General features: G+C 51.7%; 1 protein-coding gene across 3 annotated transcripts in view; it reads left to right on the top strand.

The window, feature by feature from the left end:
- FLNB (filamin B) overlaps positions 1 to 11,288 on the top strand; it is a 138,494-nt gene extending 127,206 nt beyond the window's left edge. For all 3 annotated transcript variants that reach the window (XM_082848666.1, XM_082848665.1, XM_082848667.1), the window contains 4 exons: positions 2,711 to 2,887; positions 7,183 to 7,401; positions 8,537 to 8,740; positions 9,673 to 11,288. In XM_082848666.1, coding sequence (XP_082704792.1) covers positions 2,711 to 2,887; positions 7,183 to 7,401; positions 8,537 to 8,740; positions 9,673 to 9,860 — 788 coding nt within the window. In that variant the 3' untranslated portion in view covers positions 9,861 to 11,288. The remainder of the gene's footprint in view (positions 1 to 2,710; positions 2,888 to 7,182; positions 7,402 to 8,536; positions 8,741 to 9,672) is intronic.
- Positions 11,289 to 14,581: the final 3,293 nt, after the last annotated feature.

Raw genomic sequence — 14,581 nt, 5'->3', positions numbered from 1 at the left:
TGCCAGACACTGTTTATAAATTAGGGTATAAACATTTGCCAGGGGCAGGCTTTTTTTTTTTTTTTTAAACATATACTTCTTTATTTTCAGTTGTTTTTCAGATTTCTTTCACATGACATTCATTGTGATGTTCTCTCATATTTTAATAAAATATCACAGATCTTTATTGTTTACCTTATGAAATGAATAAGTACACTCTGATCTCTCTTTACTCTGAGAAAAAGGTTGATTGCTGTCAATTAAGAAAAGAGAATCTGGGGAATTCCCTGGCGGTCCAGGGACTCTGCACTTTCACTGCTGAGTGCCCGGGTTCAATCCCTGGTTGGGGAACTAACATCCCGCTAGCCGTGCGGCTAAAAAAAGGAAAGAGAGAATCTGGGTCCCCAGTAGGACTTAATAGCATGAGATTCTCTTGCTCGCTGCCTTGGTGTACGGAATTCTGTGATGTCAATCAACTTGAACGAGACCATTTTTCTAGTGAAAATTTATTAAGTATCAGAGACTTGACAGGAAGGTAAGGCTGAGGAAGTCATGATTCCTGCCTTCAGGGAGGAGCACAGAGTCTAGTGAGGACCTAAAGAGTGTGAGCCAGAAAGGTGCAGTGCACAGGTGAGGACCCCAGCTGATCACCAACAGCACAGCAGAATTGAGAACCAAATGGTAAAGATGGTCAGAGCATGAGAGGAAAAGGCTTTCTGCTTTGACAAGGTCAGAAGGACTTCTCGGAGGAGGTAACATTGAATGTGGGCCCTGATACATGAGGAAGAGCCCTGTGACCACTGCCCTTATTGGGCGTCTACTGTGTACCCTGCTCTGCGTGCAGTGAGGGTAGACACCTGGGACCTGGGTTGGCATTTAGACATCTTCCTCCCACTGGGCGGAAGAAGAAAGGGCAGTGGGGAGCCTCAGAAGGAACGAATGTGTGGGCTCTAAACCCATATCTGGTTAGATAATGGTTTAAGTCTGACCACATTATAGTGAATGTGTTGGTACATCTGAAAGGCAAGGTGGTAAGCCGACGCTCGCAGAGTGGTCCGTTTGAGAAAACAGGATTAATCAGCAGTGTTAGAAATGCAGAGGAAGGACTTGAGGTCAGAGAACTATAACATTTGGTGACCAGTTGGCCATAGGGAATGAAAGTGAATTCAGAAAGGTTACGTGTAGCTTGGTGATGGGGTAGAAAAATGATGGTGCAGTTAACAAAGCTCGGGACAGCAGCCATGGGTGAGCAAGGGCTGGTCGCTGCCTTACAGAGTTGAATACTTTATTTTCTGAGAGGTTTTTAAGTGTCCCTGAGATATCCAAGTGGGAACATTTGATAGATCTCTACTGCATTGGAATTTAACCACCAAGTGAGATATGGTGTCCTCAGCCCCAGGCAGTATTTGAAGCCCTAGCAGTGTCTGAGACCACCAGCCTGACGCAGTTAGGATGCCGTTGGTGACAAATTACAGAACACCCATCTCAGGCCAATTCACATAATAAAGGGGGTCCATTACACACACGGTCCATTACAAGGGGGTCTGTTAATTCACGTAAGTGGAAAGTTCAAGATCTAAGATGGGTTTCAGCACCAATTTAATTCAGCCATTCAGCTATATTCTCCAAGGACCCAAACATCTCTGCTCTTTCTTCTGATTTGTGGACCTCATTCTGAAAGTGGCCTTCCTCTTGGTGGTAAGGTGGCTGCAGCAGCGCATGACACCAATCAAGAGAGACATTCTCTCCTCAAGATTCTTTCTCCAGAAGTCTTAGATGCTCCTTTTGCAGAAGTCTCCAGCAAACCTCCCCTCCTATCTCACTGAACATACATGCCTGTTCCTGAGTCCCTTCCTGTGTGGCTAAATGCCATGTGCTAATTGACTTAGGCTTGGGGAAAGAGGGATTTCTCCCCCTGCTATCCCACATTAATTTGACCCAATCAAGGACCATACGTGGACATGGGGGTGGGATCACTTTTCCCTGTAGCACACTGGCTTTCAGAGAGGAGGGGTGGGTACCAGCTGGGGACTGATGGGGGACGTGCAGTGTTGAAGGATATGGGTGGCAGCTCCATATGGAGAGAGTCCAGAGGAGAAGACAAGAGGATTTGGGTGGAGCTTTGAGCAACAAAAGTTCTAAAGGGGATGGAGGGTACAAGGAGCCAGGGAGAGGCTGAGAGACTGACTGGAGGAGAACAGACTCTGCATCCCAGCTGGGAGCACTTCCAGGAGGAAGGGGTGGTCAAGTGGTGCATGGTGGAAGGATATTCTAGGTGCCCATTTCAGTTTATAGGTCGTCTTACCACATGCTGTGAGCCAGACACACAGTGAGAGACCTGGCCATTGCCCCGTGGGGCCGTTGCTAGCTTGGAGCTTAATTAAGGAGCATTAGTCTCAGTTGGAACCATTTTTTCCCCTGGCCAAGCAGAGAAGCTGCGCCAGAAGTGAGCTTTTCATAAAGGAAGTGTTTTTCTGAGGCCAAAGCCACAGAGGATTAAACACAGAATTTGAGATTTGGATGCATTTCCCAAAGGGCTGTCTAGGTACAGACAAATAGGCCCATCTGGTTTTGATCACCAACATATTGGGTGCCAGGCTTGCAGCAGGGCCATTTCTTGTTAGTGATGTAAGATCGGCCCTCTCAGGCTGGGCTCCTGTCCTTCGTCCCCACCCACCTTGGTCGGGTCCACGGGCCCACTTTTACCCTGTGCCTTTGTTCACTCTCCCAGATAAGTATGCTGTTCGCTTCATCCCCCACGAGAATGGTGTCCACACGATCGACGTCAAGTTCAACGGGAGCCACGTGGTTGGAAGTCCCTTCAAAGTACGAGTCGGGGAACCCGGACAAGCGGGGAACCCTGCCCTGGTGTCCGCCTACGGCTCAGGGCTGGAGGGGGGCACCACAGGTAACACACTGCCTCTGCCTCTTGTCTTTAACGGAGTTGTCCCCGGGGAAGAGCAGGTGGAACTCTTCAAGCCCCCGGGAAGCCGGCCATCCTCTCTCCCCAGGGAAACGTCAGTAATGCACCCTTGGGAGGCTCTCGCTTGACCTGCGGTAAATCCAGAGTGAGGGCTTGATGGCTGCGTTCTCACAGCTCATTACCGTTTGTGGTGCTGCAGCTGTCTTCCTTTGCCAGGTTCTTTTAGGACCGGGACACTGATAGGGAATACAACACAGCATCTTTTGTTTTGAGGGGTCCTTTGCCTGCACAGAGTTCATGATGCATGTAACGGGCCTCTGGGGAGGTCCCCTACCCACCAGCTCCTTTCGTGGACCCTGGCCTCCTAGAAACACATTCAGTCGGCAGTAAGACCTGTCACAGCCTGGCTCCTTTTTATTCTAATCCTAACGGGGGAGGAGAAAAGACGAAAACAGTCAAATTCTTTTTTAGCCTTTGCCACAGATGGAACACGTTTGATTGTGAAAAATACTGGCAGTGAGGAAGTATGTAAAGTTCCATCTTGCTTCTCTTCCCTCCCTCCCTCTGGGTCCAGGAGGAAACACGGCTTAACAGATCAGGGGAGGACCTTCCAATTGTCTCTTTGTTGGTCTTCATTCTTGGTCACTTGGTTGCTTAGCTAGTCGGTTTGTTAAAAAGGTAGACGTGGAGTTTTATTTTATAGGAATAGTCTTAGTGCTATTTGTATTTCAGTACAACTTGCTTTTGTCACTTGACATCTTAAGGAACTTTCCATGTCAAAACCTACAGATCTACCTGCCTCGTAAAGGCTGTAGTTAGTGTCCATACCGTGAATGTAGAGGTGGGCATCAGGGGTGTCTAGTGTGTCACTGGAAGGTGCCAGGGTGGGGAGCTTGTCCACTTAACGTTTCTTTGCAGGCGTGGACTCACTGGGACGCAGTTTGCGTCTGAGTGTTACTTTGGGGCCTCTTAGGAAGGATTCTTGAGTTCCTTGTGTGCGCACAGTTTGCTGTTAGTCTCCCCCCTACCCCACATGGTGAGTGGGACAGAGCAGACCCACAGGCAAGGGGATGAGTGGCCGTGGTTTCCCGGCATCCAGCCCTGTGGAGTGAGTGTCGTAAGGGGACGAGGGGCCCTGCCCGGGTGCAGGAGCGACTGACCGGCTGGTGTGCGACTCTGGCCACAGCAGTGGCCTCAGCAAAACCTCCCACAGGGTCTGCACGAGCACTTCTCACCTCCCCAGGCCCATCCTGTCTGGCTCCACACTGAACTCTGGGCCAGCAGCTTGCCCTTTGTAAAAGGCACTGTATTGTTTCACCCGAGGCAGTGTCCATTATACAGATGAGCAAGGTGAGAACTCAGAAAGGTCGAGTCACTCCCTGAGCTTACTTAGCTTGGAGCGGGCAGAGCCAGAACCAGTCCAGGTTCACAACCTCAAGGCCTGCTCACTTAACCCCTGAGTTTTGCTGCCTCCCTAAATGGCTGGCTCGCCCCGAGGCAGTGGCTACATCCCTGGCCTGCTTTGTGGGGTGTCCTACACAAGGACACCTATCTTCCCAGCTGCCCTGGAAGGTCCCCAGGCAGTAGTGCAGGCATTTGGCTCCTGACAAGCCATCCACCCTTGAAGCCCAGGTGGGGTCCTCCTGGCACTTGGAGCCCCAGCAGGCCCTGGTCCAGGCCCCGCAGCAGCCACTGAGGTCTCCTGTGCTGCCAGCAGCCACCCATCCCCCTGCTGGGTCACACCCGCTGTGCCCAGGGCCTCTCGTGCTTCCTGTTGGCTGTTCGCAAGCCTTCTCAGGAGCTCAGGTTTCAGGCTGTGCTTTGCCAGCACTGGATGCTGCTGAGGGAAGGAGCTGGTCTTGCAGGGAGACTTCCAGCCAGGAGGGAGAGGTACAGAACAAGCCTGTTTCAAATCCTGTGTAAATATTGCTCTTGTCAAGGGGAAGGCGTCTTGTTTTTCTAGCCTTCCCGCTCCCAGGCCTTTTTCCAAATATCCATCCCAGGATTACACAGCTGCAGTGTGTGTGGAATGAAAAGGTGTCTCTGCCCGGCTGCTGGAGGGCCTGCATCCTGACCTTCGGAACAAAGCAAGCTTCCCTGTGTTTTTATGGGTGGGCTGGCGGTATCTCTTGGCTCACGCTTTAAATGGTCAATTCTGCAGGTTTTAGAGCAGGGGAATGTGGAGGATTTGGGGTGGGACTGTCTGCTGCAGAGGGACTGAGAAGGTCAGGAGTTAGACCAGGGAGTTCCAGACTCTCTGGCTGGAAGAGCCATTTTCCTGATGAAATGCCCCAGGAACCCCAGTGTGCACGAGATGTAAGGGGAGAGCCTCCTTCCCTCCCGTTACCCCTCACCCACCTTGAAGATGGAGTAGGGCTGCATTAAACATGCATTAAACTCACAGGAACTCATCTGTATATACACGGGGGTACAGGGGAACACCGCCATGCCCAGAGATATCTGGGGTACTGATTCTGGCTGGAGGTGGTGATGAGAGGGACTCCTGCATGTGGATTTTCTCTCTCCCATCTGCTCTCAGGCGAGTGCATTAGCTCCAGGTTAGACACACCTTATGTTTAAACCCCAGTTCAGCCATTCCCCAGCTGTGTGTCTTAGGGTGAGTTATTTGACCTCACTGAGCCTCCACTTTGTTCCTGTAAAATGGGAATAATAAAGGAGCCCACCTGATAGGTTGCTCTTGCCCTGTAATTCCTTATTTCTCTTTTCCCACCTCATCTTCCTTTCTGGACCCTCACAATCAGGATGAACTGATGTTTCTTAGGAATGGAGCAATCCTGTCCTTTCTACTGCAGCCAGGTCTTTTCATCTTCACTTTAAAAGTATCTTTCCTTGCTGTCACTTGCAGCTGCTTCGTGGAAACGCTGTCCCTTGTTTGAATACCCCTCCCTTTCCCCCAACGCCCTTGCTTCAGCAGGGCAGCGGCTGAGTGAAGGGCTCCTGGGCTGCACAGTATAGAGACAAGGTTGAGACAGTTGTGGAGGCAGGGTGAGGGGGTGGTGCTGGGACAGGAGCCTCGGGAGCTTTTCCAGAAACATCTGGGTTGCATTCCGGGTTGCATGATAGCAGCTCCTTTGTCTTATTGATAACCAGAACAGTAATTCTTTCTCCGGCGGCCTCCGAGCTATAATTAAACCAAAATAGTTCCCAGCTGGGGCGCGTCCGGGGCTCTAGAAGAAGCCCAGCCCCGCAGAATGCTATGCCGGGGATGCCCCGTAGAGGGCACTGTAGCAGGTGTGCAGCTGGTGACTGACCGCCTCTTCCCCTTCTGAACTAGAAAGGGGCCTGGGGGAGTGGGGCCTTTTTCAGGGCCTTGGGCTCAGGCAGGAACGCCACAGTGGTCATTGGTTGGCACTGTCTTTGGGCCCAGCTTTCCTTCTGTCACGAGGGAGGATGTCTGTGCAGGAGGCCCTCATGAACCAGGCAGGCAAGAAGTAGGATGTCCTGGAGCTGCAGTTAGGGCATCTGAGGCAGCCCCGCTGCCCATCCAGAGGCCGGGAGACGGGCCTGGGGTCTGAACCCCCTCAGACTTGCTTCAGTACCAGCTCTGCCCCTTTCTCCTGTAGCTCTGATTGGCATGTGGTTGAACCTCCTTGAGCCTCATTGTCGTTTGTTAAAGACGAATCACTGGGCATGTAAAATGACGGGCACAGGATCTGGAGCCGGAGTGGTGCCAGGGGTATTAGCAGGAGCTGCTGTTCTGGTCCTGTTCTTGTGTTCAAGGCAAAGTGGCAGGGCTGGCAGGTCCTAGCGGCTACCCCGGTCTTCAGCGTGGTGTCTGGGGCTAGGAGCCTGAGGAGGAAGGAGGCAGCGCTGGGCTGCCTGGGCTTCTCCAAGTCCAACCAGAGGAGAAAGGAAAGGTCAGAGGGGCCCACGCTTCCCCCACCCTTGGGGGCAGAGCTGGCCCTTGGGGGCGGAAGCAACATTTCAGGCTCTCATTGATGACTCAGGCTTCTCGCCCTCAGCCACAGCTCGTGCCCAGAGGAGAAAACAAGGCGGTGCGTGCTTGTGGACAGAATGTTGGACACACTCCTGCCTGGGCCTTGGAAAGGGGTTACCATCCCCCAGGGCCTGAGGTTCTCTGCGCCAGCAGCTCAGAGCTAGTACTGGTGGGTTCCCATGCCACCAAGGTGACCCCTCTGAGAGGGAACCTCCGTGTGCCCCGCCACTGCTTCAGGGCCCCCAGAACGCTCCCCAAAGCACACCCTCCCCATCCCTCCAAACCTTCCACGTGATCTTTATTCCTGCTTCCTTTCTCCCAGGTATCCAGTCTGAATTTTTCATCAACACCACCCGAGCAGGGCCAGGGACATTGTCCGTCACCATTGAAGGCCCATCCAAGGTTAAAATGGATTGCCAGGAAACCCCCGAAGGGTACAAAGTCATGTACACCCCCATGGCTCCTGGAAGCTACCTAATTGGCGTCAAATATGGCGGGCCCAACCACATTGTGGGCAGCCCGTTCAAGGCCAAGGTGACAGGTAACAACCACAGACACCTTTAAAGTTATTCTTCCCCCTGTGGAGGTGATCTTGTCAGATTATCAGCAGAGCTATTCGATAGTAGAAACTGGATGATTTTAGAGATGTTGAATCTGCTTTGAATCTTGAATGTAAAGAAATGGTAGGACATGTCAGAGTGACTGCATGTTCGAAAACTTGCAGGCAGAGTAGGGGTGTAGAAGTTGAGAAAGCACATTAGGTGGTTTTCTGTCTCAAACAGAAAAGAAGGAATGTTTACATATTTGAGATCTTACGTATTTGTTTAGGTCAGGGCCTGAAAATTCCCCTCATTTCTAACCTTCACTTTTAAAATAATCAAAAGTTTTTAGTAAATTTATAAAAATGTGCCTCCTTCAGAGCACTGGAAAAAATACCAAACAGTAAAAACCACTTCACCGCACCACCCAAGGTAACCACCATAACTATTGTGGTGAATTCCTTCCACGTGTCTCTTTCTGCTTGGTTCACTGTCATATAAGTAGCATAGGTTCATTGCAGAAAATTCAATTAAAATTAAGTAAATTAAAAATTCAGATAGAAAAACCATCTTCTAATATGCCGAGAGGGGAACTCCTTGGCAGTCCAGTGGTTAGGACTCAGCGCTTTCACAGCCGAGGGCGCAATTGCAGTCCCTGGTCAAGGACCTAGGATCCCACAGGCTCCGCCGCACCACCCAAAAAAAAAAAAAATATGCCGAATCATTTTTGGTATTTTGTCGGTGTCGTCCCACATGTTTACACTGCTTATACGTAGAGTATTTTATATAAATGGAAAGATATCCATTCCATAGGGCGGCATGTGGTTATATTCCTGGGGCCCATGCTTATGACCTGGAAGGACTTCCAGGTCAAGTCAGCCGAGGCCAGACTCTCCCATATACCCAGAAACCAGATCTTAGTTGTGTGGGGCAGGACTCCAGAACCCCACAGAAGACATTATGGGGGTGAGATGGAAAAGTTGTGGCATTTAAATCCAGGTGTTGGGGGGCGTGAGGTAGGGGTGTGGTGGCTCTTGGATCCAGGTGCTGGGGAGCCGGGGCTCTTCTGGGGCTTCTGCATGGGGTACTTGCCTTGTCTGGTCAGTCATGCCTGCTTCTCTCCCTTCCATGTCCTAGGCCAGCGTCTGGTCAGCCCCGGCTCGGCCAACGAGACCTCATCCATCCTGGTGGAGTCAGTGACCAGGTCCTCCACGGAGACCTGCTATAGCGCCATCCCCAAGGCATCCTCAGATGCCAGCAAGGTGACCTCCAAGGGGGCGGGGCTCTCGAAGGCATTTGTGGGCCAGAAGAGCTCCTTCCTGGTGGACTGCAGCAAAGCCGGTAGGCAGCCTGGCCCTGCTCGGGGAATGGAGGGCATGGGGCGACAGACACCCTCTGTTCTGTGTACTTTGGTCTTTCCTGCTCTGGTCTGCAGTGCGCACCCACCCATGTAACCCAGACATTTGCAAGTAACCGTGTTCATTGCCCTGTTCTGCACTTAATATTTTTAAATGATTTGCCTCTTGATTTTTTCCAAATGACCTCAAGGTACATAGGAAAGGTCGCGTTATCCTCATTGCATTGTATCAGTAACCTGGCCTCTCCTCTGTCACTAATTGCTGTAATTGCAACTTGAACTTGGGTATTTATTTGGGTGTCAATGTTAGTTGCCTGGGTTCTGGCATCTAGCACATCTGGGCTGGAAACCTGGCTTCACCACTTACTTATTTCTCCCTTCCTCTCTCCCTCCCTCCCTTCCTTCCTTAATTTCCAAAGCTTATTAGCCGAGTGACCATGGGAAAGTTACTAAATCTCTTTCTAAAAGTCAGTTTCCTCTGCTCTAAAATGGGAATAGTCATAGGACCTTCCTGAAGGTTCTCATGAGAATAAATGAGATCAGAGTGGCCAACACTTACATAGCCTTTACTGTGTGCTAAGGGCTTCACATGCAATAACTCCTCTAAACCTCACAAGAAGCCCATGAGGTAGGTGCTAGTGTCATCCCCTGTTTACAGATGGGGAAGCTAAGACAGAGAGAGGTGAAGTACCATATCCAAGGTCACCCACCCAGGAAGTGGCAGGGCAGAGATTTGAAGCCATGAGAGTCCTGCTCGCAATTGCTGCACTCTCCCACCTCTCAAAGGTCCCCAGCATCATCAGAGAAGCTTAACAGGCAGTAACTGGTATCTTTCCTTTGGCTCCCATATCCCCCCCTCTTCCTCTGCCTTCTGGGATGCATCTTCATGGAGTAACCACCTTCCTCTGCCTCCCAGGTTCCAACATGCTGCTGATCGGGGTCCACGGGCCCACCACCCCCTGTGAAGAAGTCTCCATGAAGCATGTGGGCAACCAACAATACAGTGTGACATACATCGTCAAGGAGAAGGGGGATTACGTTCTGGCCGTGAAGTGGGGAGAGGAGCACATCCCTGGCAGCCCCTTCCATGTCACTGTGCCTTAAAACAGTTCTCATCAAGTCCTGGGAGGCGTTCTGGTGGTTGCTTTTGTTGCTTGTTTGTAACTCGTTTTATACAAAGTCCTCCAGCCCGTTTGTGGGTCTGAAACCCCATCCCAAAAACATTGCCATGATTTTTTAAGTACCTTCAGAAAGAAGTCCTAAACTTGACTCTTCAGGGTCATGTTGGGGACTCAGGAAATGCAAATTTGTTCAATAGGCCCGGCAAACTGGACCTCTTTTGGCACAGATCACCCCCTGCAGACAGAACAAGAACAGACAAGGCTGATATTTTTAAGACATGAAGTTGTCTAGTCAGTTTGCAAAACAGGACTGGACGGAAGGGCAGGGAAAATGGGGACGCCTAGTTTATGTTGTCGTTTAGAAAAGAAGATGACCCTATCACGTAAGAAAAGGCCATTGGGTGACACCAGTTTTAACACTACTGCCACCCCGCCCCCGTCTCTCAAAGTGCAGAGTGTCCGAGGTGACAGACTGGCCGAAATGGCTTCTTGGTGCCACTCCCCTCATCCTGCTACTTATTTCCCTGCAGAGTCATTGCATGTGACCATCTTGACAGCCATGTCTTTGCCTTTGTTTTCAAAGTCCGTTTCAGTCGCTGGGTCTGAGGAAACTCTGCAGTGGCAAGCAGCCCCCCCACTTGCCAAAGATCCCCCTTTTTTTTAACCAACACTAGCCCTGTTCTTAACATACGCTCCAGCCATTTGTCTGTTTGATGAGTCTCACCAGCATGTCCAGAGACACCGCAGGTGGGTCCAGGTGTTAGCAGAGGCCTGTCACGTGACCTAACACTCCACACTCACCCCCAGGCAGCCCCAGCGTGAACTTTTTCTGGAAGATAATTATAGACGGAAACTCCTGCCAACCTTTGGCCTGAAAGTCAGGGAATAACAGGGGAGGGAAGGACAGCAGCTCATTGGTGGTCCTTGACCATTTGCAGAAATAATGAAAGCGTATTTGGCCCTGACCACATGTAACCCGAGGCTCTTTGGAAAGCAATAGTGAGCAGGTGCAAAATTCCGAAAATGGGGGGTACCAGGCATTTTGCATGCCTTCTTGCAGACCTGCTTTGGAATAAAGTGAAAGCACTCGGGGACTGCCTGACCGCAGGGCCCGGATGTGTCGTGTGGTCTGGGCCGGCAGCCCTTTCAGATTTGCTGTTTCGTCCTGAGGAGGTGGCCACTGTCATCTCGAGTGTGTCCATGGATGGGACAGGGTGAGGTGGGTGACCCTCCCCGAGGTGTAGCAGCTGAGGGTGAGTGTTGGCAAAGCCCACCTGTTAGGAACTGGAGTGGCCCGAAGCCTGATGTGAGAGGACCACAGGCTTCGTAAACCGGGATGTGGAAGCAAAACTGGAACCAAATGCCAACTGTAAATTGTATCTTATAACTTATTAAATACAGCGTTCGCTCCGTAAGCTCCCCAGGTGTTCTTGGATGGTGTCCTTTGGTAAATGGTTTGCGTCTCTGACCGGCTCTCCCAAACCCTGGCCGAAAGAACGCAGGCTAAGCAACTTGTCGTAACAGGGAGCCTCGCCTCTTTTTTGCGGGGGGACGTTCTGTTTCTCCGCAGGCCTCAGGGTGAGGGGTCCTGGCACCAACACAGCCTCCCGGAGAGGTTTGCTAGGGCTTGACCTGGTTAAGAGTCCCAGATGTGAAACCCACTGAGGGGAAGGCTATGGTTTAAAAAAAAAAAAAAAGGTGAGAGAGTCTTTTTCCTGATGACCTGGGAAACCCTTGAAATAGGGAAGCAGTATCACCTGTCATCCCATCGCCCTTGGACAGCAGGGTTTGGAATTGGTGGTGCCGCCTTCCCTCCATCCTCTCTGCCTCTGTTCCTCCTTTCTGTTCGGGAAGCTTCTCCTTGCTGTGTGCTTAGGACACACTTAGCCCTTGCCTCCTCTTGCCCTGCAGCAGTGCTGTGACATGATTTTATGGTGACGACACTAACTCAGGTGCTGCATTGACATGTTTGCAGTCCCAAAGCTGACTTGGGGCAGACCCTGGGCCCCCTGCCTTTTTGTCCCTAGAGTGGAAGCTCTGCCTCCCTGCTTATCCCACCGTGGGAACAGGAGCCGCCCCCCCAGGCAAGCCTCTGGCAGTTGCCATGATGATGGGAAGTCTGTTCTGGACCCCCAGCCTTGTATTGGGGGTGAGCGGTGGACGGAAGGGCAGGGAAGGAAGACTCTAGATCTTTCTGTGTTTCTTCCTGACACCTGGCTGTTGATCAAGGATGGCGATTTGTGTCCCTCTGAGAGGTGGGAGGAGGGTTGGAGACAAGGAGGTTCCTCCTGCCCGTCCTTCTGAAGGGAGCACCCTTGTCTGTGGGCCTGCACTGTGAATGTCTGGTCCTGGACCCCAGGAGGCCCGTGGGCTTTGGGGAATGCAGGCTCTGCCCAGTGGGTCTGGAGAGGCAGCAGTCGGCTGAGTTTGCCCGAAGAAGAAAACAGGGGCCCAGCTTGAAGCCAGGTGGTTTCTGGGGAGACCGCATTTGTAAATTAACAGCTGGACTTTGGCATCAGGTAGTCTAGGGCTTAAGTCCTGGCTCGGGTGCTCACTGGCTGTGTGGCCTTGAGGAGTGTGCTTCACCTCTCAGAATGTGCCCCCCTTGGGGTGGTTGTGAGGGTTAGATGAAATCCCACTGGGAGCTGTGAGAGTGTCGGCCACTGCTCTCTATGATCAAACCCTGCCAGGTGATGCGCCTCCTCCACGGGCCGCTTGTTAGCACCTGGGGCTGCACCTGGTGGTCCCCCGACAGTTACGTCCAAGACGTCTCAGAGTGAAATTTGTGCGTCTCTCTACTGGTCAGTGGCTAGAACCACAGGGCAACTGTTATCTGCACCTGGACTTCCTGCTATGGGAACCGGCTGTTGTTTGTGCAGACACATTGAAAACTGAAACTTGACCCTGGACCAGCGGTGCCAGGCCCTTTGTGACTTTCACTGGCTGACTTTGCCCCTTTCCTACCAAGGGTTGGCTGGACGATCGCTCTTTTGGTGGCTGGTGGAGATTAGGCAGACCGCAGCTGCCAGCTGCCCTGCAGAGATCCCCAAGCCAGAGGAGGCCTGGCCCCTTCCAAGCCCAGACGCCCTCCTCTTCCTCATCCAGTTTCCCTCTGCAACCCCGTGAAGCACTCATCAGCAGTGCTGCCAAGAAGGAAACATTTTATTAACGTTTCCCTTTGTTTCCAGTGCGTTTGTAAACACGTGGGCCCTTGACCATGTGTCTAGTCTTAAGACTTCAAAGGGGCCTTGAAAGCCACATTTTGATGAGTTTGGTGCAAAATGAGTTGGGCACATAGGGATTTAATTTGCCTTGAAAACTGCACAGCCTTAAAAGTTAGCAGAGTATCAGCTTCCCTGGTGGCGCAGTGGTTGAGAGTCCGCCTGCCGATGCAGGGGACACGGGTTCGAGCCCTGGTCTGGGAAGATCGCACATGCTGCGGAGCAACTAGGCCCGTGAGCCACAACTACTGAGCCTGCGCGTCTGGAGCCTGTGCTCCGCAACAAAAGAGGCCACAACAGTGATAGGCCCGCGTACCGCGATGAAGAGTGGCCCCCGCTTGCCGCAACTAGAGAAAGCCCTCGCACAGAAACGAAGACCCAACACAGCCCCAAATTAATTAATTAATTTTAAAAAGTTAGCAGAGTAAAGGTTAGTGGCAAAACGAGTGCTCAATCCTTGTCAACCCCCCAAGTTTGTTTTTTCTTAGATTATTTTTGGCTGCATTGGATCTTCGTTGCTCCGTGCGGGCTTCCTCTAGTTGCGGCGAGTGGGGGCTACTACTCTTTGCTGCGGTGCACGGGCTTCTCATTGCGGTGGCTTCTCTTGTTGCGGAGCACAGGCTCTACGCATGTGGGCTTCAGTAGTTGTGGCTCGTGGGCTCTAGAGCACAGGCTTAGTAGTTGTGGCGCACGGGCTTAGTTGCTCCGTGGCATGTGGGATCTTCCCAGACCAGGGCTTGAACCCTCGTTCCCTGTGTTGGCAGGTGGATTCTTAACCACTGTGCCACCAGGGGAGTCCAGTTTGTATTTTGAAATGGGGAGCAAGATCGTTCATTTAAGTGCCCTTTGGCCTTAGTGCTCAGCCAAAGGAATGAAATCTTTCCAAGTCTCCATTCCCTTGTGGGGGGAAGGGGCTTTGTAATCAGAGTATTTCAGCTAATGAAAACTCTCCCAGAAACAGCTTGTTTAGCTAATTTTTTTCTTTTCCTCACAATAGCAACTCATAACTTCAAGAGGGAGTGAAAATGTCACATCGCTCAAGGCAAGCCTGAATCTGATTTTTTTCTCTCTGGCTTTGGTCTCAGGATGCTGCCCAAAAACATGGTGGGAGGAATCTTTCTAAACAAAGGGATCCTTTTTGCTTTGTGATAAGGCTTTTGTCTGGGCCCCTGAGCCCGCAGGGGACCGGCTCATGTGCAAGGAATTTAGGGTGGCCTACCCCACACCCCTTCCTTCTTCCGCTAGAGTTCTCCGCTAAAGCAGGCTGGCAGGAGATGGGGAGTTTACGAGCCTGGTTTGTGGCTCGCATCCAACGGCCCTGCTTATCTCCCCAGGACAAAGCTCGAAGATGAAAGGATCCCGCAGGCCTTTTATTGCCCACTTTACTCCCTCTGCCGTGACCACCGCCTTCCCTAGGCACCAGGACACCCCTCCCTGTCAGTGTGGACATTCTTAAGGCAAAGCTGATACTGAACGCTGGTGG

The sequence above is a fragment of the Leucopleurus acutus genome (genome assembly GCF_964270905.1).
Source record: "Leucopleurus acutus genome assembly, chromosome: 10".
NCBI classification, from domain to species: domain Eukaryota; kingdom Metazoa; phylum Chordata; class Mammalia; order Artiodactyla; family Delphinidae; genus Leucopleurus; species Leucopleurus acutus.
This window is presented reverse-complemented; position numbering and strand designations above follow the sequence as displayed.